At 42.9% G+C, this 25,528-nt stretch overlaps 1 protein-coding gene across 6 annotated transcripts in view; it reads right to left on the bottom strand.

Moving 5' to 3' along the window:
- The window catches only part of KIRREL3 (kirre like nephrin family adhesion molecule 3), an 846,407-nt gene that overhangs the window by 43,713 nt on the left and 777,166 nt on the right, over window positions 1–25,528 (bottom strand). For 2 of the 6 annotated variants that reach the window (XM_072978972.2, XM_072978971.2), the window contains exons 11-14: window positions 21,368–21,468; window positions 19,756–19,954; window positions 14,664–14,699; window positions 1,853–1,960 (exon numbers count right to left, since the gene is read on the bottom strand). In XM_072978972.2, the coding sequence (XP_072835073.2) occupies window positions 1,853–1,960; window positions 14,664–14,699; window positions 19,756–19,954; window positions 21,368–21,468 (444 nt within the window). The remainder of the gene's footprint in view (window positions 1–1,852; window positions 1,961–14,663; window positions 14,700–19,755; window positions 19,955–21,367; window positions 21,469–25,528) is intronic. The other 4 variants (XM_072978974.2, XM_072978973.2, XM_078379823.1 and 1 more) reach the window with 2 other exon arrangements.

Consider the following 25,528-nt stretch of genomic DNA (forward strand, 5'->3'; position numbering starts at 1 on the left):
TAATGAGCCAGGACCTTCTCCTCTAAGCATTGGCAGACTGAGCAACCTTGTTGAGTGAGGTCTCATCTTGCTTCAGCCAAGCCGCTGGGCAAGTTTTTATTGTGTGTGTTGGACAGCACTAAATTGTCTAGCAGATTAAACATCTGCTGACGAATTTGATATGCATTTGCTGGATAGTGGCTGGATGAACTCTTGGATAAAGGCTGCAAGATTGAAGGAAAACCCTTTTGAGATGAGAAGTAGCTATTGGGGGGAAACATCTAAAAGTAGTATTATTATTTTAGCATTTATATGCTACCTTTTCACTGTGCAATTAGCCCTCAAAACAGTTTACAGTTCATACAGATACACAATTATCAAGATACAGAATGAACAAACTGCTGTGTGCTTGTTTTGCCTGGACAGGTTACAATATCAAAGAGGGACTGTTTGATTACTAAAAATTGACCCCCTGCCTCTGATATCATCAACCTTCTGCAGGTGTATGTTACGGAAAAGGATACCACCTTATAAACACTGTGCCAACAATATCTCAGGGAGATACTGATAATGATGTGTAATTTGCATCACCACATTTTTAAAAAATAGTGGTCAGAGAATCCTGTTACAAATTAACACTGGAGTCAGCCTAATGTCAGGAAATTGCCACTAATTAATGAGTTGCCACTTGCATTCTTCATTGCATGAAAGCAGCAATTGGTTAGTAATTAGCAGCAATTTGCTGCCACAGCTCATGACATGCACTTATTTCAGCGTAAACCCCCAGTAGAATTCTGCCCAATGCCTTATTATCATTTTTAATTTAATAGCAAGCTGGGAATCTGTTCTGTCAGCACTCTTTTTACACCACTCAGTGCAGCAGCAGCATTTTGTGAATCCGCTATCCATACTCTGCATTGTTGTTCTTTTTTTAAACACTAGAAAACAAATATTGGAGCCATCAACCAATAATGGTACGAGTGTGAATACCAGAAATGCCAGCAAAAATAGACATTGTTAATGTGTGTTCCAAATTTTGGTTCATTGGTTGTGCAGGGTTATGTAGCTTCATCTAGCTCATTGCTTTCACACAGTCCACTGACTGGCAGTAACTCTTCAGAGTTTCAGACAGAGGTCTTTCCTGGAACTACTTGGACATTCCAGTTATTGAAAAGGGGATCTTGTGCAGGCAGAGCATGTGCTCTAGAATCACACTAGGTTCCCACTCATTAAAAGAAGATGAAGCCATGGGCCTGCTACATGATCTTATCTAGCTAAAGTCCTCTCCACCACTGATCTAACATACAGTGGTGCCTCGCTAGACAGTCACCCCACATGACAATTTTTTCACTAGACATTGATTTTGTGATTTATTTATTTATTAGATTTTTACCCCACCCCTCTAGACAATGTCTACTCGATATAGCGATTTGCAAAACAGTGATTCCTATGGGGGAATTTCGCTGGACAATGTTTGGTCCCTGCTTCGCAAACCGATTTTTGCTAGACAACGATTTGCTTTTCGCTAGACAATGATTTTGCTAGACAGCGATTTCAGTGGAACGGATTATCATCGTCTAGCGAGGCACCACTGTATGCCCTATTCACATGACCATATTCCTCTCTACTCAAGTCATGCCCATTCTTCTCCATCCTAGATGCATCCAAGAACATGTCACGATTGCAGGTGCAATTACCACAATCAAGGTATCAGGAGTGAAGGCATCATTGCAGAAATTGTGAGAAGGGACAATATGAAGAAAGTCTACTTCGACTGGAACGTTGTGTAGTCTTTAGGCAGAGGAGACGGTCTTCCAATCTGGCAGTACAATCTGGTCAGAGACAGTCAGTAAGATAAAACAAAGAAACTTACTTCTCTGTGAGCGAGCACAACAGAAAGCCACGATGGTGGCCATCAGCACCAAGAATGCCACACCAGCTCCGACTGCCACACCTATGATGACTGCCATTGGCACTGACTCTGGAAAAACAAGAAAGCAAAAAAAAAAGTGGAGATGGGCTCTGGACGCCATTAACTTCTTCCCTCCTTTTCATGGTTCCTTACTGACTGCCGTAGACCCAGTTTCTAGATCTTCCTATTGTAACTCACTCAGATTTGTTCTTAACTGAATAAACGCACAGAGAGATTGTTGGATGAAACATAGTATGCTCAAAGAGGTTGAGTAGAGACCATGTTTGTTCAGGGGGAACACATACGGAGGAATGTGGCTCATGGAACTGACCTCTGGATCTCTCGTGTTCAGCAACATAAAGACAGGCATAGCTGGAACAGGACAGGTTTGGGATCCATCGGGGTGATTAATTCAGTTTAGTTCTGATGATTTATTTGGGGACAACAAAGAGAACTGATGGGAACTAAGATCAGGGAAGTGTATATTCAAGCTGTGTGTATCTAACTGCATGTAGTGTCTCACCCCAAAATCATATAATTGAAAACATTGGGTGAAGGATGGTTCTCAGGTTTTGTTTCAAAATCATAAGGAAATCGATCTAGGTTGTATGAAGATCAGTTGGGATTTTTCAGGGAGGGGGACCTGAGTTGCAGGACTCATTGGCGAGTCAGACTGAAGTTGCACCAGTGACTTGACTAGGACTCAATTTAGGGTATTTTTCAGTGGCTCAGACTCGACCCAACCACCCCGCTTGTTTTTAATAGGAACTATTAATAGGGACTTGGGACTTGCTGCCAAAGACTTGGATTTGGTAGTAAAGACTAGGACTTGGGACTCAGACCCAAAGGCTATCTATCTATCTATCTATCTATCTATCTATCTATCTATCTATCTATCTATCTATCTATCTATCTATCTATCTATCTATCTATCTATCTATCTATCTATCTATCTATCTATCTATCTATCTATCTATCTATCTATCTATCTATCTATCTATCTATCTATCTATCTATCTATCTATCTATCTATCTATCTATCTATCTATCTATCTATCTATCTATCTATCTACAGGCATGCCCCATTTAACGATTACCCCGTATAACGACAAATCTGCTTCACGACGATGTTTTTGTGATCGCAATTGCGATTGCAAAATGATGTTTTAAATTGGTTTTTTTTCGCTTTGCGAAGATTGATTCCCTGCTTCGGGAACCGATTCTTCGCATTCCGACGATCAAAACAGCTGATCATCGTATTTTCAAAATGCCCGCCGGGTGCTCTCCATTGTGTTTTTGGACAGATTCCTTGCTCTACAGGCACTGAAAATGGCCTCCCCTATGGAGGATCTTCGCTTGATGGTGAGTTTTTCAACCCATTGGAACGCATTGAACAGTTTTCAATGCGTTTCAATGGGCTTTTTTATTTTGCTTTAAGACGTTTTTGCTCTACAGCGGTTTCGCTGGAACGAATTAACGTAGTTAAGCAAGGTACCACTCTATCTATCTATCTATCTATCTATCTATCTATCTATCTATCTATCTGTCTGTCTGTCTGTCTGTCTGTCTGTCTGTCTGTCTGTCTGTCTGTCTGTGTCTGTCTGTCTGTCTGTCTGTCTGTCTGTCTGTCTGTCTGTCTGTCTGTCTGTCTATCTATCTATCTATCTATCCTAATCTAATCTAATCTTATCTATCTATCTAATCTATCTAATCTGTCTGTCTGTCTGTCTGTCTGTCTGTCTGTCTGTCTGTCTGTCTGTCTGTCTATCTATCTATCTATCTATCTATCTATCTATCTATCTATCTATCTATCTATCTATCTATCTATCTATCTATCTATCTATCTAATTTCTTTATACCCCGCCCATCTAGCCTGAAGTCTACTCTGGGCGGCTAACAGTAAAACATAAAAATAAAAACAGTATAATAAAATAGAGGTGACATTAATAATATAATTCAAGATGGCAGGATTAATAAAGTGATAACAGGAGGGAAAGCCTGCCTAAAGAGCCAGGTCTTAGATTTGCTTTTAAAAACACCCAGCAACGGAGCCAGGCAAATCTCTGTGGACAGGCTGTTAGAAAGGTGAGGGGCCACTGCTGAGAAGGCTCGGTTTCTTGTTATTTCTCTCTGGGCCTCCCTTGGCATTAGGCCCCTTAGCTGCCTGTCCTGGCTAGAACGAGTGATTCGGGTAGATCTAGGTGGGATGAGGTGTTCTGCTAGATATCGAGGTCCTAAATAGTTTAGGGCTTTATATGTCATCATTAACACTTTGAAATCAGTGCGGAAGTGAACGGGCAGCCAGTGCAGGGCAGCTAAAGTGGGGGAAATATGTTGATATTTTCTCACCCCAGTGAGAAGTCTAGCCGCAGCGTTCTGCACCATTTGAAGCTTCTGCATCAATTTTATTTATTTATTTATTGGATTTCTATCCCACCCATCTAGACCAAAGGTCTACTCTAAATTTCAAAGGTAGCCCCGCGTAGAGTGCATTACAGTAGTCTAATCTTAAAACTACAAGCGCATGGACCAGAGTGGTGAGTGCCTCAACACCAAGATAGGGACGCAGTTGGGCAATCCGCCACAGATGGAAATAGGCAGAATGGACCACTGACACCACCTGGGGTTCCATGGTAAGCGCCTGATCCAGATGGACCCCCAAGCTGCAAAAAAGAGAGAGTTTCCCAAACCACCAATGGTGAGGCCACCCACCCTCAGGACCTCTGTCTTGTCCGGGTTGAACCTCAGTCCATTCTCCTGCATCCATTGCAGAACAGCTTCTAGGCAGCACTGAGGAGCCGGAACGGCATCCACTGTGGTTGAAGAAAAGGAGATGTAGAGCTAGGTGTCATCAGCGTACTGATGACACAAAGCCCCACACCCCCGATGACCTGACCTTGCAGCCTCATGTAGCTATTAAACAGCATTGTGGAGATAATTGAGCCCTGCGGAACCCCACAATTGAGACTCCATGGGGCCGATACACTCTCCCCAAGCTGTACTCTCTGAGGACAGTCCTCCAGGAAGGATCGGAGCCAAGCAAGCACCAGACCACCGATTCCCAACTCAGAGAGCCTCCTCAGGAGGATATCGGGGTTGACGGTATTGAAGGCGGCTGAGATATCAAGGAGGACCAACAGAATTCAGACTCCCTTGTTGCTATATGGTGCATTGCCATGCTTTCTCAGCCTTTAAAAACAACAACAACAGAAAGACAGGGCAGTATTGCATTTTTGTCGGTGTTTGCCAGATATACCACTGTTTAATTCCCCTGTTATGCAAGGATCCCAAATGTACCACACATTTAGCCCTACATAGGCAATACACATCTGCTCAAAGGAGATGGGGGCCTGGGCGCACACAAGGCACAATTCCTTTGCTCCCCCACCCTAACTTTCGTTTGTTGAGCTGTAAGGTCTGGTGAGGAATGCCAATGTCCTTTTGCCTGAACGCATGGACGTAGATGCCTCTGCATTGCTGGGTGGTCATGGGGTGGGTGGGGGGGTCATGTGACTCTTACTTGCAGTCTATATGGACATGCATTCTTTGCATATAGAATTCTTTGCATCTTAGGAAGAAGACTAGCATCATGCTTTCTCCATGGAGGGAATTTTCAGATGCTGGGGAAATATTGCAGACTGAGAGGGTAGCAGCCCTGGATAGCTGGGCCCTGATGCGAAGAAGAGGATTGTGTGAAAAGCTGTAGCTGCTGGTAGGTGGGAGAAAGGGGGACGGATGGAGAAGCCCCTTTTTTTTGCCAAGTGAGAACATTTCATTGTTTCATTGGGCAGACCAGGGACAGTAACCCTGTGGTTTATCAAACTGGTAGCCACAGGGTCAATCCCAGAAGCGGTGACCTGATCATGATTTTTAACTTTTTAAAGTCTTCCCCACCACCGCCACCCTGAGGCTCCCTGGGCAAAAGGGGGCCCGACGGGAGCCTTGGGACCTCAGAAAGGGAGATACTGTAGTAAGCTTTCAGTTAGTGTAAGCTAAACCTTTCTGACTTGTGGCTAGGTACAAAATTACACAACAGGATTTTGCTCGATATTTGTGTTTAGCTTTTTTTGTGGGGGGGGAAGGCTAACTGGAAGTAATCATGTCTGCTTTTAAAAAACACTGCAAACAAGGGCATTTTTGCTAAAACAAGCTTTGTTTGAGAAGCAAACACTTCTCAAGCATTACTTGGAGACGTTCGAGAATGTGCACATCCATATTTTGAACAATGGAATTGTGTGTGTGGGGGATGTTACAAAAAATTGATAGAGATAGACCCTCTTGGTTTGCACAAGAGATACGTTTTACACAGTAGTACAGCAAGTTTGTTTTTCCCCCTAAAAAACAGTAATAAAAACGTATTGCATTGTCTTGCCTCACTAACATCTTTAATCAATGAGCATCTGCTTATACAACATGTAGCTCTTTTGAGGGAGAACGGTGTCATAAAATGAAATGAATCAGTGAATGAATGGGATGAAGAGCAAGTGGCTGTCTGGAAAATTTAGAAAACTTTTTTTTTTCTTTTAAAAAAATTGCTTGACATTAAAATGACCATAATTGCTTGGTTCCTACTTTTTTTATAACTGGTTTTCTTAAATGGCTTATGACTGAGATAAATTGAACTGAAATTTGGGCCGAGGACATGCTGTCTAAACTAATTGCCCCATGTCAGAGGATGTTCTGGAGAAAGTAGGTATGAAACACAGGAAACTGAAATAATCCAGCAACCAGCGTCATTCAGAGTCCCTGCCTATTTATTTTGTATTTTCGCTCACTCCCTGACTATCAAGTCAGCTGTCCATCTTTCAGCCCTTGTTTAAGTCATGTACTTGGCATATAAACAGGAACCATATTGGTGGAAAAATCTGGCTGAAAATGACAGAGAAATGACAGAAGACGTGTGAGAGAGGGGGACGGTGTATTAGCCAAGACCTTTTCATTTCACCAAGCTTTCGATGTGATAATCCTAAAATTGGTCTCCCTTTGTGTTTAAAGGCTGAATTGCTTTATTGTGCTCTTTGTTTTAATAACTGGAGCTGTTTTAAGTGCAATTTGATTGTTTTAAATTGCATCTTACTGTAAATTGCTTTCTGTATTTTAGGATTTTTATAACCCACTCTGCACGTGTGTGTGTGTGTGTGTGTGTGTGTGTGTGTGTCTACTGTCTACCTACCTACCTACCTCTTAGCAACCCACTTCATGAGGATATTGACAGGTGTAAAGGGACAATCATATGTGCATCACCCCGATCTTCTTGGGGAGTCGAAGAAGTGCACAGATTTTGATATTTCATGGAAGCATATTAGAATGCAAATCTGAATCCAGTGTTATGTATTTCACTGCTCAGAACTCCAATGGTAGGAAGGATGCAGGTTATTATGAGTAAGAAATGCATGTCCAGGATGTATTAGAGGAATGATGACTGATGGCTGGAATAATGGCACAAACATTCTGTCTGTCTGTGTAATCTCAGGGTTGCCAAGTCTTAGAGTACCGGCTGAACACTTAGAAAATTGCTGTTTCGCTAGTTCTTCAGGTGACAGTGTGAGCAGTGCTGTCCCAAATGGCAAGCTGGGCCCAAGTACAGTGGTGCCTCACAAGACGATGTTAATTCATTCCATGAAAAACGCTGTCTTGCAAAAACATCGTCTTGCGGAACGTGGTTCTCCATTGGAATGCATTGAAATCTATTTAATGCGTTCCAATGGAAAAATCGTCGTCTTGCGAAAATCGTCCATAGAAAACATCATCTTGCAAAGCGCAACAGCGATCGCAAAAAACCAATTGTCTTGCGGATTAATCGTCCCACGAGGCAATCGTCTTGTGAGGCACCACTGTACATCCGTTTACCGGCTTTCTTCCCCATCCTCTCTCCTTGCCCCAAGCTTTTTGAATTACCTAATAGTGTCCACCAGGCTAACGGAACCAAAGCAGTGAGTGAAGCACCAGCGTCATCACTCATGAACGTAATGCACAAGCCACAGCAGCAGTGGAATAACATTGTGGGTGGGGTGGGAGAACCTCCCTCTCATAACCCTTGCCTGCCTTTCCTCTGTGATGTCTCAAGGACCTGCCTCCTGTCATATCACAGTGGCCTGCCCCATAGTCTTGGGGTTTGGCCCTGAAATCAGAGAGAGTAGGAAGCTGTTGGCTTGGCAATTCTGACTCTGCCTTTGGAATCCTCCCTGAAGCCTTCTGAAGCAATTGGCCCAAATTGTAAGCAAACACAGCCTGCTCCTCCACTAGGGCGGGGAGGGAGATGACAGAAAGAGGCAAGAGATGGCAGAAAGAGCAAGAAACACACAGAGAGGTGGATGGCTTCCTCCTGTTTATGGCGCTCATTACAGCTGGCTTTGGCATTCCCAGTTGATGACATGGTACCAGTCTGGTGTGAGTACTCCCACCCACCCTCCCCCATGTGCACCCGGTGGTATCCAATAAGAAACGTCTGAGGAGGGACTGTGGCACTTGACTGTAGAGAGTTCTCCTAACTCTTGAGATATCAGTAACACCATACTGTTACAACATTTGTGTTGCAATTCTCTACTTATTCTCCTAGCGGGTTAATGCCATTTCTTCAGCATGCTACTTCTCTGCTTGCAAAACTGACCTTATTTTATGGAAAACATTTTATCAATGCAAGGGGGAAAAAATAGAATTATCACTGTAAGGGTTAGGAGATTTTTTAAAAAATAGCCTTGGCAGTCTTGTTATCTATTGTGAAAACAGCTTTTTGCCTAGCATAGTTTTTATTGACTTTTACGGCAAATGTTAATATAGCTTCACTTTATCCCAATTAACTCCTGCCTTCAATACTTTTACAATGGCACCAGGCGGGCGCACACTATGTAAACTGCCAACAGGGGATCCTTGTTGGTTCAATCAGCCCAGTACCTTCCAGAGGGAGAAAATGGTATTTAAGAAAACAAATCTGTGGAATTCCACAGATTTTTTCCTTTCCCTCTGTGGAGGAGATGACTGCTGCGTATTTTAGTATCTGTTCCCTGCTGAGCAAATAGTTATGCATGACTTGGTGAGAATGGGATGATTGACTCTGTTCCATTGGACAAGGCTTCCCTTCTTAGATCATTGGGATTTTGCATTTGCAATAAATGGAGAGAATTAACAGAGAGAATTCCTCATCTGTGACAACAAACTGGCATGGGGGGAAATAACTGTACAATCACAAATGCAACACATGATCCTCCAGTGCAGTGGGCCTTGGGCCCCAGATGTTCTCAGGATAAACCTCCCAGAAACCCTTGTCCCTAGCTGTGCTGGCAAGGATTTCTGGGAGATGTAGTCCAAGGTTATCTGGGGATCCAAGGCATGGAACCGCCGCTTTAGTGGGTAGCAACACTCTCTTCTTTAGACCTCATTTCCCAGAATGCCTTTGGGAGGTTCAAGGCATTGAACTCCATAGATGTTAAAGTGTTGCATCTCAAGTGTGGCACAGATGAAATCAGTGGCATCACAAGATAAGAGCAGCACACAGTCACCCTGGTGTACTAATGGGTAAAAGGTAATGAAAGTAAATCCTCCAAGTGGAGGCAGCAGGCGGGGATGAGGATGGGGAATTAGTGACTGGACTCCAGATGTTCCAGATATCATAGCCAGAACAGATTCTCTGCCGTTGCCTTGTAACCTATTAACACAAGCGTGGATGGCCTTTGGCTCTACAGCTCTTGGACCCAAACTCCCACAATAACTTACCGTTCCCCATATTGCATCAGGTTGATGGGAAAAGTACATTGTTTAGCGAGAAAATGGCTCACCAGCACCACTTTAGCAGCTGGTGACTATTGACCCAGGAACTCACATTTGTCTTCATTTGCCCTCTGCCAACTTTCTAACTCCCTGATCAATTTCTTGACTAACTTGGGCTCAGAGTTTTGGTGGCTGGATGGATCGCTTCAGAAATGGCATTTTTCTGTAGAAGCTTAGAGTGGAGAAATATCCAGTGAAGGTTGACAACTACGGTCCATACCCATTTATTAGATTTTTAGCACACTTGTGTGCGTGTGGAATTACTGTTATTGCTGATGCACAAATGAATAGATTGCTCCCACCTGCAATTTTTGGAGCCTACCTGGACATTGAGGAGTTGGTAGTTCAAGAAGAGAACACACAATTCAATGCAAATGGTGCCAGTTGAATGTGGAATGCGTATGGAAAGAGAAGTATTCATTATGAAACATTATTTTTTCTTAAGTTTCTTTTCCAGCAAACATTTATGTTTTTAAAACTCTCTCTGGCTATTGCTGCTTGTTGCAACGTAACAGCTCATAATTTAAGATTATATTCTGGATTCTAGTCTGCCACTCGGTTTTTGAATTTGACATGACTTAATTGCATTTGAAGGCTGCTTTCCCTTGGAAACAAGGAGACCCTTTTCTCCCTTCCTTTTAAATGGAGGAAAATACACGTTAGTTATTGCAGCAGTATGACAGCAGCCATACTTATTAAAATGCTCCATGCTGTGTAAGTCTCAACAGGCAGTAGAAACACAAGTCTATGGCATCTGGATCTGGCTTGTCCTTGCCTGCCCACACTGCCAACGGGGATGATTGAGAGATTGTAACTATACAATTTCTGTGGCATGATTCACATTGTCTGGCGGTGGGTACACAGGGCATTTGCAGTCTCTGTGTTTCCTGGACTTCTGTGCTTTGGGCTGATCTTCCAACCCTGCCGATACCTAACTCAGAGGATATCGAGGGCAGCATCCTTGCTTCCCAAATGTTTCAGCTCTTTTGCATGCCGATATTGGCTGGTAGGTAGATTTGACATATGGCATTTCTATGCGCTCCCACAGGGCTGTTGCTGCTTGATTAGAAATGGTAGGGAAAGGATTCAAGGTGGGGGATGAGCGGAACGTGGCCTGTGGACTGCATGTGGTAGCAAACACCATATTTGCACTCTTCTCATTCCCTCTAAAACCCTTTATGTTCCCTAGTGACAACCCTCCAAGGACTATTTTGAAGGGGGATATATATTTTTAAATGTGTATGCTGCTAGAGATCTTCAAGATCGGGCGTTTTCCATAGCACCAATCCTCCAGCCCCACAAATAATAACTTACAGGATTGATTGATTGATTGGTTGGTTGGTTGGTTGGTTGGTTGGTTGGTTGGTTGGTTGGTTGGTTGGTTGGTTGGTTGGTTGGTTGGTTGGTTGGTTGGTTGGTTGGTTGACTGAGTGACACTGCCTGATATTTCTGGCCCTGGTACAGACACCCATCCACATATGTGCTGAAAGTAAAAATCTGGATCCCTGACCCTTCAATGTTGCCAATGCTAATTCAAGGTACAGGCCTTCTATAAATTAAGCCACTGGATCCTTTAGTCTGCTGTTCCCAATCAATGAGCTCGACATCATGTTGGACAACAATCCCCATCATTTTCAAATCATGATTTTTGGGGACAATGGGAGCTGTATCTCATAACAGTAGGCAAAAAGCTTTTTATTCTTATGGGCTTTCGGTAACTGACATTAAGAGCAGGGAAAGCTGGACCTCATGAGAAGGGCTTGACAAACCATCACTTAGGCTCACAAGGAGCACACAGAAATTGCCAGGTGAGGGGGCAGTGACAAAGAAGTCAACACTCTTGGTGGAAACTTCCTTTCATTTCTATAGTCATGATGGTGGTGATGATTTAAGCAAATTTAAAAATTCAAAACTGTGCATGCTCAGAATATTCTTTCTTTCTTTCTTTCTTTCTTTCTTTCTTTCTTTCTTTCTTTCTTTCTTTCTTTCTTTCTTTCTTACTTACTTACTTACTTACTTACTTACTTACTTACTTACTTACTTACTTACTTACTTACTTACTTACTAACAAAAAGAAAATCAGATGCAGCAAATCATTTTTTGTTGTTTTGTTTAAAACATGAGATATATACCCTGTTTCCCCCTAAACAAGACAGGGTCATATTAATTTTTGCTCCAAAAAACGCATTAGGGCTTATTTTCAGGGGATGCTTAATTTTTTCATGTACAATCTACGTTTATTCAAATACGGTCACGTCATCTTCTGGTTGCTGCACAAGGGTGGACGATGGGCTTTCTTTTAACTAGGGCTTATTTTTGGGTAGGGCTTATTTTCAGGGAAACAGGGTAGTAGGGCTGACAGGACTAAGTGAGAAGAGAAATATTGCATACTTCTCAACACATGGCCACCTGAATCCTTCCTCCCCTGGACAAATAGGTTCAGGATCCAAGATTACCTATTGGTATAAGAATAGATTACTGTAATTTTCTAGGAGTGGAAAACCCTTTCAATGTCAATCGATGCTGTCATTGTTTTTGTAAATAAGAATTACCTGTAGATGCTTAATGAGTATGAATGACTTTGCTGTTCATAGTGTTGGCCTCAACTCTTACTTAAGAACTGGTTGTGGATATGGAGGAGGATTTCGTGGCATCCTCGATCTATAGGCAGACCCAAATGTTATGTTGATACATCCTCTGAACTGTCTCTGTAAGAATCATTTCTTTTTGTGATAAAGCAGCACCATGAAACCTGACACTCTCAGGCTTCGTGTGGCTCACAGGAGAATTCTGAATCTCTTCTGCAAGCCATCGGTTCAGATCTGGCAAACGTGATCTGTTCTGCCATGCCACAGTGCTACGTCTAGAGAGTGAAGGAAGAAGCAAGTAGCCCCAGATGCCATGGCCCACAACTCCTATCAGCCCCATTGGTCATAAGGTAAAGGTTGCCCTTGACATTTAGTCCAGTTGTGTCCTACTCTAGGGCCTGGTGCTCATCTCCGTTTCCAAGCCATAGAGCCAGCGTTTGTCCGTAGACTTTTTCCGTGGTCATGTGGCCAGCACGACTAGACATGGAACGCAGTTACCTTCCCACCATGGTGGTACCTATTTATCTACTCACATTTACATGCTTTCAAACTGCTCGGTTGGTAAGAAGCTGGGACAAGTGATGGGAGCTCACTCCGTCGCATGGATTCAATCTTACAACTGCTGGTCTTCTGACCCTGCAGCACAGAGGCTTCTAGTGGTAAAAGACTATGATTCTTGCAGTTCAAAACTTTGGGTGGTCAAAATATCCCCATCCTTGAAGTCGGGATGAGTGAAAGAGGTATGTTTTTGGCCACACACCCCATAACTGTTGATGAGCCTGTACAGGTTTTAAGATAATCAGGGGAGGCTTTTCTCTCAACCCCACCACCTTAACGAGGGAGAGGGCCTTCTCTGTCACTGCTCAGACTCTGGAACTCCCTTCCACAGGAGGCCAGACTGACTCCATCTTTGCTGACCTTCCTTAAGGAGGCAAAGACCGTTCTCTTCAGGTAAGCTTTTCCTTAGTGACTGGCTGTCTAGAACAGTATCTTTTTTTTAAGGATTGTTGTGCCTTGTTGCTTTTAAATGTGTTAGTATTGATTTTATTTACTGTTTTTAATATAATATTTGTTTAATTCTTTTTAAAAAGTTGCACACTTTTTGTTTTTAGTTTTTAAATATTGTCTTTTTGATGGTGTAATCCACCTTGGGTCCTTTTAAAGGAGAAAGGCAGGGTAAAGATATTTTAAATGAATGAATGAATAAATAAATGCCCTACAGATCAATTTCAGTGGGATATGGCACTGAATACAAATAAAAAGGCTCTTGGCCCCGGTTTGAAATAACTAAGGAAAGCATGTTAAGGGGGAAAGAGACAGCTTGGTCAACAATGTACCGCTAGCTCTTACACAGAGAGATCCAGAGGTAAGTGAGAAATAGTGGATGAGGTAGGATGGGTTTCCAGGTGACAAATGGGAACCGGCACAAGAAGAGGATATGATTGGTGGGGTACAGACAGTGTCTGCCGGGAGTTGCTTACATGATGGGAGGTTCAGTGAGATGGAAATATAGCTGCAAATGCTGATGTTGGGGGCAATGGTCAACTCAAGTTAGCGAAATAAACCTTGCAATGGATCTGACTAAACAGCTTCGCCAGTTCAATTTTTCCAGGGGAACACACCCAGTCAAAGTATGGCCGAATAGCTTCTCCCTTAAATTTAAGATTAGGTAAAGGTAAAGGTTCCCCTTGACAATTTTGTCCAGTCGTGTCCGACTCTAGGCGGCGGTGCTCATCTCCGTTTCCAACCCATAGAGAGAGCGGTTTGTCTGCAGACAATCCTCCATGGTCAAGTGGCCAGCGTGACTAGACACGGAATGCCGTTTACCTTCCCACCGAGGTGGTACCTATTTATCTACTCGCATTTTTGCATGCTTTCGAACCGCTAGGTTGGCAGGAGCTGAGACAAGCGACGGGGGCTCACTCCGTCATGTGGATTCAATCTTACGACTGCAGGTCTTCTGACCTTGCAGCGCAGAGGCTTCAGCGGTTTAACCCACAGCGCCACCACGTACCAAGATTAGGTAGCCGCATCCAATGATCCAGGGTCATGGCTAAAGAAATACATCAGATACATCAGCAAGTATATGGGAATTTTCCAGATCTTGGTCTTTTTTTTTTAAACTGCTGCGTAATTTTCCATCTGAGCAACAACTGTGTTAGCACAATCCCATGCAAAAGAATGGGAGAATGCATTAGGAAAACGTTCCATAGGTAGACACCCAAATAGCCAGCAATAAGAAGGGTTCTACACGCCAAGATGGATTTGCCATTCAAACCATGTTTCCTTTGTTCTCCCACAATCTTCCCATCTCTAGGAAGGTCTAACCTAAATGGGCTTATTTTAACAATTCAACTGGGATTCGTTTGCTGGAGGGGGGGGCATTCATATAGTCACCTTTCCTCAGGATGCCATACCTGCTTCCATACCAGCTCCTGATTTCATTTCCGTACCTGTTTGAAAATAAAGCAAGCGTCTATAGCCTTGCCAACTTTTTGCCACTTTCCTCATTAATAAAATAAGATAAAATTAAATATATATATATATTTTAAAAAGGACTTTTGGGAGTTCTCACCCACCATTGCCCAGAATAACTGCTGGGAACTACCTCCTATTTTTGTTGCGAGCGTTAGCTTACTCCATTGCAATGTGACCACAGAAAATCAGGTAGGGCCCTTCTGAGTGTTTCCAACCAACAGGGTTTCAAAAGTACGCATTGGTGAAAATCGCTTGAGGAACAAGATAGCACATCATTCCTAAGGACTGTAACTCTTCAGATTCAAAGTGAGGGGGCTGCATATTTAAATGACCTCCAAATAAACAGCTCCCTGTCTGTGGAAGACTGGCTTCTTAGATGGGGAAAGTTTTACTCTCGCCCTTCCTCTGATGTACTGATTTTCCACCTGCAGGTTCAAATGCATAACATTCAGACATGGAGATTCGAAGTGAGATGGGTGCAGGTATGAAAGTTCCCCATGGTTAAAATAAACAGTCTACCTATGGAAGGAGAGCATGATCAGTAAAAATTAGCCTAGTTTTCTCTATGTTATACTAGTTTACCACCTATGTAGCATTCAAATCTGCAGCGTATTACCTGGACTCTGAAAAAGAACAGCCCTGGATATTCAGCATAGTATGGTGGAATTAACTTCTATAGTGTTACTTGTTAGAAATTTCTTATAGTTTATTATAAATGCAGCTATTAAAACTGAGTATATGACCTTAAATGGCAGTTCTATGTCAGCTGCAGGTTTTCATTTCAGGACCCAAATCCTCTTCTCCAGTAGGGCTGTCTACCTTCTACAGCCTCAGGGTCAAACCGTATAAATGATACTAGGAATATTTAGTTAGGAATGGGAATTCCTTAAGCGCTGAAGGATGTCTGCTTAACATGACATGAGTTTTTCCTACCTCCTGTAGCTTGTACATTGGCTAACGTTTTGTGATTGGTCATCAGGAGGTAAACACAGGCAATATTTGGAAGCCTGATTGCTCAAGCATGAAGCTCAGAGATCGTTATGCCATTAATACAGTGGGGTCTTGACTTAAGAACGGCTTGAGTTAAGAACATTTTGACTTAAGAACCGCTCTCATAGGAAAATATTGACTTGACTTACATACTTAGATTTGAGTTAAGAACTGAAAAAAACCACGTGGGAGGCAGGGAAAGTGCAAAATTTGAACTTTCAGTTAACTGTTGGCCAGTGAAAAGGGTGCCTGTCTGCTTCCTCACTCCTCCCAGCGTTTAGAGAGTGGATTGGGAGACAGTCTTCGGACTGCCTGGTACTGCCTGGACTGTATTTTCCCTGCCTTCCCTGAACCTTTCTTGACCTAAGAAAAAAAGAAACAAAATATCCCCCTCTACTGGTCGAAGGCAGAATAGCAGCTTCCCATTAGTTTCTATGGTCAGAAAAGAGCAGATACGGATCAAATGGTTTTCAATGCATTCCTATGGGAAATGCAGATTCGACCTGAGAACTTTTTGACTTGAGAACCGCCTTCCAATACGGATTAAGTTCTCAAGTCAAGACCCCACTGTACTCTAAAATGATTTCAGTTTCCAACAAAGTGCTCTCTGTATTAAATGCTCCAGTCAGGAGTCATTTGTTTCCTCCATGAAGTGCCCAGAACTAACAGCCCAACTCAAGATGGTTTGTATTTATGCTTTCGGCATTTTCATCAAGCAAGCACACTTTACAGAGCTTCTCCTTGGGAATTTCCTCAGCACCTTAGAAACATCTGCTAAGCCAACCATGTCTCTCTACTTAGGCAAGAGACCGGAAAACAAGCCGCCACCAAGTCTATTTATACTGGACAGAACCCAAGGCTAATTTTGAGAAGTTAATTTAGTTCCAGTTTAATCTGGATGGCAGCCTTGTCTATAAATCAGAGCTTAATGAGAACAATCCACCTGCCTGCCCTCCCATTTAATGGGAAAGGATGGAATTGGAGCTTGTCCAGAAACAATCTGGTCCTTTCCTCTGAGACTCACCCAGCCTCAACATCCATTTGGTTTTTGTTATATCCATCCTCTTTCAGCCATTAGTGATTGTTTCAAAAAGTCTGTTTTCATCTGATGATGGTCTATGACATGGAAGCATTACTCTTACTTATATAAGGCTCTGTTTAATCTCGTTGGCGTTAGCCAACAGGAAAATCTAATTGACGGCGGGATCACTAGACCGCTTACTGGTTGGGATCACTACAGAAGGGGTGAAATGACAGAGGGGAGAATGGCCATCAAAGCAGCAGCAAAGTGTAAGGAATGACTGTGAACAGTAGTGAACAGTCATGAGAAAGAGTGTGGGAGGGTGTTTCCCTGAATAAGTATTTCCAAACCAAGAAGCAAGCCTTGAGAATGTTCACTCCAGTCCATACGATAACCCCCAAATTAATCTTGAACTCTAGCTAGCTTCTCCTGTTTTCATCCATTCTTAGCCCATCTGAGGCTGAACCTGTTTCCGGGACTCTTGATTTATCTCTCCACTGGGTAATGAGAATTTTCTATTGAGGAATTTGGCTTGACACTCCCAGTTGTCATGCTGGCTCATCCTGCAAAGAGTTGCATTCCATTTCTTTTAGAGGCTAATAATGGCATAAAACAGTGGTTCTTAACCTTGGGTTACTCAGGTGTTTTTGAACTGCAACTCCCAGAAGTCCCAGCCAGCATGGCTGGTGGTGAAGGCTTCTGGGAGTTGCAGTCCAAAAACACCTGAATAACCCAAGGTTAAGAACCACTGGCATAAAACAATGGGGTGCAATGGCAGCAGCTTGGGTCATCCTGGAGATACTATTCCCCATTCTGTTTCTGCTGAAATTGTCTCTCCCACCTAATACTTTTTTTAAAAAAAATTGCTGCTCTATCACCATAGCATGTGGCCTGTCCCAATAACTGGTAACAAGTTGTTAAGTTTGGACTGGAACTATGTGCAAATTATGTAATGCATTGAAGGACAGATGAATTAATGCAAGGTTTGTTGGTGTGGCATGAGACATTAGGTTGGGTGGGGGTAGATCTAAAGAAATCTTTACATCCAGCCAGAATCAGGGCTGACGTGGGAGCAGCTTTCCTTTTTCTTCCTGAGGCTATTCATGAAGGGAGAGAAAAGGCCCCAGAAAGAGAGAAATACTTCACTGGACAACAGTAGGCGTGTATGTGACATTCTTGCCCCAAGTTGGTGCCTTTTAGATGTGTTGCAATGCAGTTGGGAATTCTGGAGATGATACAAGCCTTCAGGCAAGGCATATGAAGGGCACTGATGTGGCAGAAGCTGGCATATAAGGAAGTAGCTTTGCTGACAGTTGTTGCTGAGTGTTTTTCATTTCTGCCCTTCCTTTGACCGCAACCACAGCCAAACCCGAGTTTCAAATACCCTCTGGGCTATTGTCAAGAGGACTGGGAATAAAAGATAAGGCTTCAGTGCTCCTTTTCTGTGCCCACAACCCTTCCACATTCCCTCATACCAATCTTCATCATGCTGTCTTTTGTCAGCAAGTTGTGACTCGAGCAGTCCCTCCAAACCAGTATGACAAACAGGGGTGTAAATCTCGCTCATTCTCACACTGTAACATTTTTTCTCCTTGTCTGTGAGGGGGGTGAGATGTTTTCTGTCAGTCTTGGCTAGAGTTTTGTTATTCGTAAGAAAGATTTTTGCCCAAACAACTGCAAATTTGGTAAAATGTATGAACAGCCAGCTGCTGCCTTGTTGTTACACGGACTTTTAAAAATTAGACCTATTGAATGGCTACTTTAAAATGTGGTTTTATTCAATCAGCCAGTCCTTCTGAATTTGCGTGCAATCTCTCCCCCTCTATACTTAGTTTTGCAAAGCAAAAAGACACTAAACTTGTCCAGATAAATTTGCCACAAATTGCAGAAACCCTGAGGAGAGAGAGAGAAAAAAAACCTTTGTTGTCTCACTCTCACACTGGAGATGAGAAGTTTTGAGGGGCCAGTGAATTCCTCATCAAGATGTCTTCCAAATTATTAAGCACAAGGAATCTGGTGAGCATACTTTACATCCCTAATTGCAAGCCATGATCAGACTTCTGATCTGAAATTCTAGACTTGTCTGAAGAAATGCTCAGTTATGCTAAACAAGAGAGGAGGAAGGGAGGAAGGGAAACAGAAAAGAGAGAGCATGATAGCCTTCATTTATTCCCAATCATTCTAAATTTTGATTGGAGGTCTCGCTAGGAAAGCTCCCAGTGCAGCCTCCAGTTTTTGTAATAGAAATACTCTGACGAGTTTGCATTAGTTGCCCTGCCACAAATCAGAACAGACTGTACCCAAACAACGTATGCAAGTGTGTCCATCAGCTGTTCTAAAACCCAGGTAGTTTTCTTCTGAATCAAAGGAAGGGCAGGGCAGCTATTTTGGAGGAAAAGGAAAGGGGGGAAAAAAGCAACGCCTGTCCTTAAGAAGTAGCTAAGCATGAACAACAGAATTTAGGGGTGCTTTGCTGCAGGGTTTTTTAATTGAATAATTTCAAAGACCAGCACCTTTGTTCTGGGACGGGATGAATCAGCAGTCACAGCAATAGGCCTTGAACCGGATATGCAAGAACTGGTAGCACCATTTACATTTTGCATCATCATGAAATGGTGTTGGTGTCACAGAAAGCTTTGGATTTCATTTCTCTTCAGCCAAGTATTTTGCTGCTTGGCCAGTCCACGTGGGTAACTGGAGCCTTCCTAATGTCCTGTGCCTTTTCTTCCTGGTGGCATCTAAGCAGCATGAACACTACCATCTCCCTGCACCTCTCTAGTAATGTCTGAAGCTCGTAATCCCATGTGCGGATCCCTTCCAGCTCGACAGTTCTAAGAGTTCCAGCTCCAAGTTACACTGGCCTTAGACCCTATTTCCCCTTTATGCATTTGGTTTCTTCTCTCTATGTCACAATCTTCTTCTCCATTCTACTCCCAATGAGCTTGTGTCTCTTCCCCACACTCCACCCCATACCAAAAGTCCTTCTTTGTTTTTTGAAATGCCACAATAGCAATCCCCACCTTGTTCTTTCAGACGGATGATCTCAGTGTCTGAACCAAAACTGTTCCAGGCGGTGCAGTTATAAATGGTCTGGAAGTCGGCTCGGACGATGTTGCTGATCGTCAACGTGGAGATCACGCCTTCGTCTGTGCTGACCGTTTCAACCGTGTATCGCCCTGAGGTTCCTGACTCCAGGACATTTTCCTTCCACGACCAGGCCTGTGCATGGAAGTAATTTGTAATTAATTGTTTTTAATTGTTTATAATGTTTGATGGAACCCGCCCGGAGTAGACATTGTCTAAAAGAGTGTGATAGAAATCTAATAAATGAATGAATAAATAAATAAATTAGTGACATGGCTGTATCGGTTTCTTCCCTATCTACTAAAACTTCATTTTCGAGTTTTCAATTTGAATTTAGGAATGACATCAGATACGTACTTCCAGGGTCATGTTAATCTGTAGTCTGTTGCAGCAAAATCAACAAAAATGCTGGTGGCAAAATATGGAAAGATGAGTTCTACTTCCCATTGGTTTTCATGGGCCGCAGCTTCAGTAGACAGATATTTACACACAGTTGGGGAGGAGAGGAATGTGAAATGTATGAGAACAGCAAAACAGCATTGGCGATAATCCTACCGGTGATCGCTGAAGATTGCTCCTGACAGATGATTACGCAGAGATCTTAATGGTGGTTGTTTAGAGCTGTTCAAAGGTCATGAGTGGGTGACAAACACATCCAAAACAGCATTAATGTACACCCACAGCATATCCAAGCATGGCTTTCCTATTACATTTCACAGTTCTCCCTACTCCCTGAGTATGTATAAGGGACTATTTACCGAGGCTTTGTGCCAGCCATCTGAAGAAGAGTGCGTCAGTCCCTGAAAATTTATGCCAAGCAAAACCTTTCAATCTTTTCAGGTGCCTTGAAACATGTTGTTGGTTCTGCTGCATCAGACACGCAGAAATGTGATATGCTAAATACAATTTTTCCAAGGCTTATTGTTCCCTGTGTACAATTAGTGGACTTCAGTGAACAAGCAGGCTGATGTGAATGCGTTTAATATTCTACCAAGAGAAAACTCATCTCTTCAGAGACTCCTTTCTGGTCTCCCCCCCACCCCAATTGAATAGGCTAGGCCAAGTGACGAATGGAGAGACCGCCTCGAAAAGAGAAACCAGAAATTGGATAAGAGAACTGGATTGCAGATCCCAATATCTGGGGAATTTGGGGAGTTGGAGTTAAAAAAAAATTCACAAGTCGTGGGAAGAAAAGTGGGTTATCCTTTTCGTGCCAAACAAATAGTTTTTTCTTACCCCACTTTGCTTTTATTTACCGTATTTATTTATTTATTTATTTGATTTATATCCCGCCCATCTGGTCTGGTCGACCACTGCTTTTAGAAAAGGCCGTTTAAACCATGAATTTGCATTGGCTTTGTGCTATGTTATTGGCTCGTATAGCTTTTGTTCCCATTTATATTTGGTTTTTTTCTGATGTTATTTTAATATAATGTTATCTAAGCTACTCTGCTTTTTTTAACCAAAGAGTCAGGATATAAATGCATTAATAATTCCCACCCCACCCCCACCCCCGTGCTTTGACAAAGAAAGAAAGCATCTACTCACAATTCGGTCTGGCGGAGGGGTGCTACGGATGAAACATTTGATCTGGCCCTTCTCTCCATGAAGCGCATGCTGCGTCTGTGTGCTGGAGATGATAGGTGGCCCTGGGAGACATAGGGGAAGGAAAAAAAGCAGAGGAGAGGTAGTGGGTTTTTTCTTCTCATTTTTTTAAACCTTCCATTATTTTGAATGAATTCCTCTATTCTCTATTGAGCCAATGTAGTGTGACTGAAATGAGGGTTAAATAGTTGATGAGAACAGAACACCCCAGGAGATTTTGGGTTTTTATGTTTACCGTTTTCTGCTGTGGAAAAAGTTAATGAGAATCCAGGATTGGCCCTCCATGTGCTAGATTTATTTATTTATTTATTTATTTATTTATTTATTTATTCATTCATTCATTCATTCATTCATTCATTCATTCATTCATTCATTCACTCTATTCAAAATGTTTTTGCCCTGCCCTTCTCCTCAAAAGGTCCCAAGGTCACGTCATTAAAAAGGCAATATACAGAGCTAAAAAGAGTAAGTGTACAAATATTTTAAAAGAATTAACAAGTATCATATTAAAAATGGTAAATAACAGATAAAGGTGACAGCTTCATGAAGAGAAGCCTGGCCATTATTAAAAGCAAGGGGGGCCCTTAAGCCAAGGCAGATGGGATGATGGTAGTGTCCCACTGGTCATGAGCCACCTGTGATTCTTTCTTTCTTTCTTTCTTTCTTTCTTTCTTTCTTTCTTTCTTTCTTTCTTTCTTTCTTTCTTTCTTTCTTTCTTTCTTTCTTTCTTTCTTTCTTTCTTTCTTTCTTTCTTTCTTTCTTTCTTTCTTTCTTTCTTTTCTTTCTTTCTTTCTTTCTTTCTTTCTTTCTTTCTTTCTTTCTTCTCTCTCTCTCTCTCTCTCTCTCCTCCCTCCCTCCCTCCCTCCCTTCCTTTTGCCCTGCTTTGTGCTTCGGTCTCAGGTAAAATGAACATATACTAATCTCCCCATCTTCCAAAGCCCAAAATCTCTCTCTCATGGAATCCTCAGGTAGTCAGCAGAGGGCAGGCCTGTACAAGGCAAGCTGATTCTTCCATGGCTCCCTTGCAGGACAATAAAGGCTAAAAATTCTGCTGTAGGTTACCAGCTTTTCCTGCAAGGAGGGATCCGATGGAGAGTTGCTGAGGTAAAAAAAAATGCTGTTTCATTCAAAAGAAGGACCTTTGGCTATAAACAAGGATGGAAGGGGGGGGGGGAAGCGAGTGAGTGAGTGATGGGTCACATGAAATGGTAGAATTAAGGACACGAGCAAGAGAGGAGAGGCCTAAGATATTTTGTCTTTCACGTAGAACAGCAAATGCACCCTCGCTTCTCAAGTCAAGGTGCATGATACTCAGAGCAAGCCAATTTATTCTGGCATGTGAGGCAGAAAATCCTCACAAGTGTCTCTCTCCACCTCAGTGGTAAACAGACAACAGTGATAAATGGCTACTAAACTGATGCCCTTTTGTGACACTTTAAAACTTGCGGCCTGGGGCGACAGCATGTAGTTTGCTTTGTCAAACGGCAGGGCTGGTCCTGTGATTAGAAATGGTCTTCTTACTCCCTCACAGACCCGAGGGCTGAGTACTGGCAATGAACCAAGAACGTTTAGACTGGCCCCTCAGTTGCCCTGTATAATCAAGAGAGAGAAATTTGCCTGTAGACAAGAGTGAGGGATGCTGCAGCTCAACAGCATCTAGAAGACTGTCAGTTCCCCTTTCCCTGCTTTAAAGGAAGATGCCAGATGCATGGGATGGAACATCTCCTTTTCCCTATGGCAAGGATGGGAATCCCTCAACCCACAGGGCAGATATGGGCTTCAGAGGTTCTCCATCTCACTTGCCGCTTTTTTTTAGCCATCAAGGATCAGACTGTTTGAAGCTACTTGACCCCGAAATAACCCTGTGGAGAACTAAACTGTGCAACTGGCAGGCACCTTGCCAGTCCTGCGTGGAATCCAATTGTGCATTTCAGAAGCTCTTGCACGGAACTGACTTGTGCGTTTTGGCTCCATCCATTCTGCCGTTCGCTTTGCCCCCTTGGCCCCTGATTGTTGCTGGAGTGCAAATACCCTTCCAAAATTGGTATTTAATGTTCAGCACCAGGGAAGATTCCCCACCATTGTGGTGGGGAGTTCTAAAAAGGTGAAAAAAGGTAAAGGTTCCCCTTGACATTTTGTCCAGTCGTGTCCGACTCTAGGCGGTACTGCTCATCTCTGTTTCCAACCCACAGAGCCAGCGTTTTGTCCGAAGACAATCCTCCGTGGTCACGCGGTCAACATGACTAGACACGGAATGCTGTTTACCTTCCCACCGGGGTGGTACCTATTTATCTACTTGCATTTCCTCTCTAATATGCTATGTTTATCAGCAGAGGGTGTTGGAAAGGAGGGGATCTCAGGAATCTGAACTCTGATTTTTTTTCCCAGGGTGCCAGTGATTTCCTGTTTCCAACTATCTCCACCAAACTCCATTGACATCTAAAGATAGTAACCGAGACCCTGTGTTCCTACTTTTATTACCCCGGAATAGCAGACCTTAAATTCAGTCCACCCTCTGATTCTTCTGTTGTTGTATCGTTCAACGTTAAATGAGAGTTAGTTATCCCACTGTTGCTGCTTTTGAAAGTGCAATTTGGATACCCATCTTGGTAAATCCAGACACTTTTGAGATGCAAAAAGGGATGAAATGCGAGAAAGGGTGTGTGGAAAACGCCTCTGGCAAAATGAGGGGCACTTACCTAACTCCCGCCCCTTTTATACATGATCATGTGAATATGGCCTGTGGTGGATTCTGCCCATACATCCAAATGGAAGGTAGCTGCTTAAGTTGTATAGAAAATACTGAATTCCTAATTCAAAGTGAAGGGATCCATCCCAGCGCTCCTCTTTCAATAAGCAGATTTTAAATAGCACTAAAATGAATATCTCTAGGATGATTATATCACTCCCAGAGTTTAGCATCTGAAGCTCATCATCACGATAACAGGATAGTACAAAAGAACCATTCTTAAGAAAATGAACAGCCCAGAAATATGCGCGAGGGAGGCCACAGCATTTTCCCCCCTCTCTGAAATCGAAGATTGGAGCTTCATTCCCCAGTCGGCAGCGCTGGCTAGTGAAGGCTGTCAATCTCCTCGCTTACCATTTGGTGCCGAGTGTGAGACAGACGACAGGCAGCTAAAGTCTTTGGACTGTGTTGCTATGGATATAAATGGTGGCACTATCGGTTGCAGTTATTTTTAGAGCTACAGTGCCAATTTATTTGTGCAGCCCCAGAAGCTCAAACAAATATATATATATATATATTGAAAAAGAAGGTTTCTGACTTCCAGGCCTTTCTGGAATCAAAGGAAGGCCAGAGATTTCTAGGGGGGGTGGACTCCTGAGTGAATAGCGTCCATTTCTTTTGAAGCAATCACTAGCATCTTGGGGAAGGATGCTGCTTTTATACTTTCATAAAGACAAATCAACACCAGATGAACTCGATTGAGAGAGAAGCTCTTTGTTCTACTTCACGTCATGTGGACCGGCAAACCACATCGCCAGTATGTGTCCGGATAGTGACTGGATGGTGTGATTATCCTCATGTGTCAGCCATTTTAAGCTTGGGTTGTCAAGGAAATTTCCCCTGCTGGGCCATTTTGGAGGTCACAAATTGTCACGTAACATTGGCAACCTGAACGCTTCTTGCCGCTCAACTGCTTTTTTAAGGAGTGGCCATTTATCCTGAAAAACCAGCCCATGGGCTGCAGTTTTGTCAACGACATAAACCTTGCTTTGGTTCTTCAGGATTTCCCTCAGAGGCCCTGTTTCTGGCCTGCTGACGAATCACAGGAAAAGAGGGTGGCCCAAAAGACTCCCCAAGAATGCATGGCTCCCAAAGTTAGATCCCTAGATATCGTTGCACTTCATCTCTTTAAATCCCTGACCATTGGCTATGTCAACTGAATTTACCAACAGTCATGGGACAAAATCCTATGGGTGCAGGTACTGTATGCCCCTGAAAAGCAGATTTGGGCACCAGAAATAATTTAAAATAGTTGCAGCTTTCTTTTGCCTTCTTTCAGCTTCTGGGGTTTCCCTGGGCTCCTTTTTACCCCGAGGAAAGCCTCCATCCCAAATCATCTGGCAGTGATTTTTAAT

This window comes from Pogona vitticeps, chromosome 8 (assembly GCF_051106095.1).
Source record: "Pogona vitticeps strain Pit_001003342236 chromosome 8, PviZW2.1, whole genome shotgun sequence".
NCBI classification, from domain to species: Eukaryota; Metazoa; Chordata; class Lepidosauria; order Squamata; family Agamidae; genus Pogona; species Pogona vitticeps.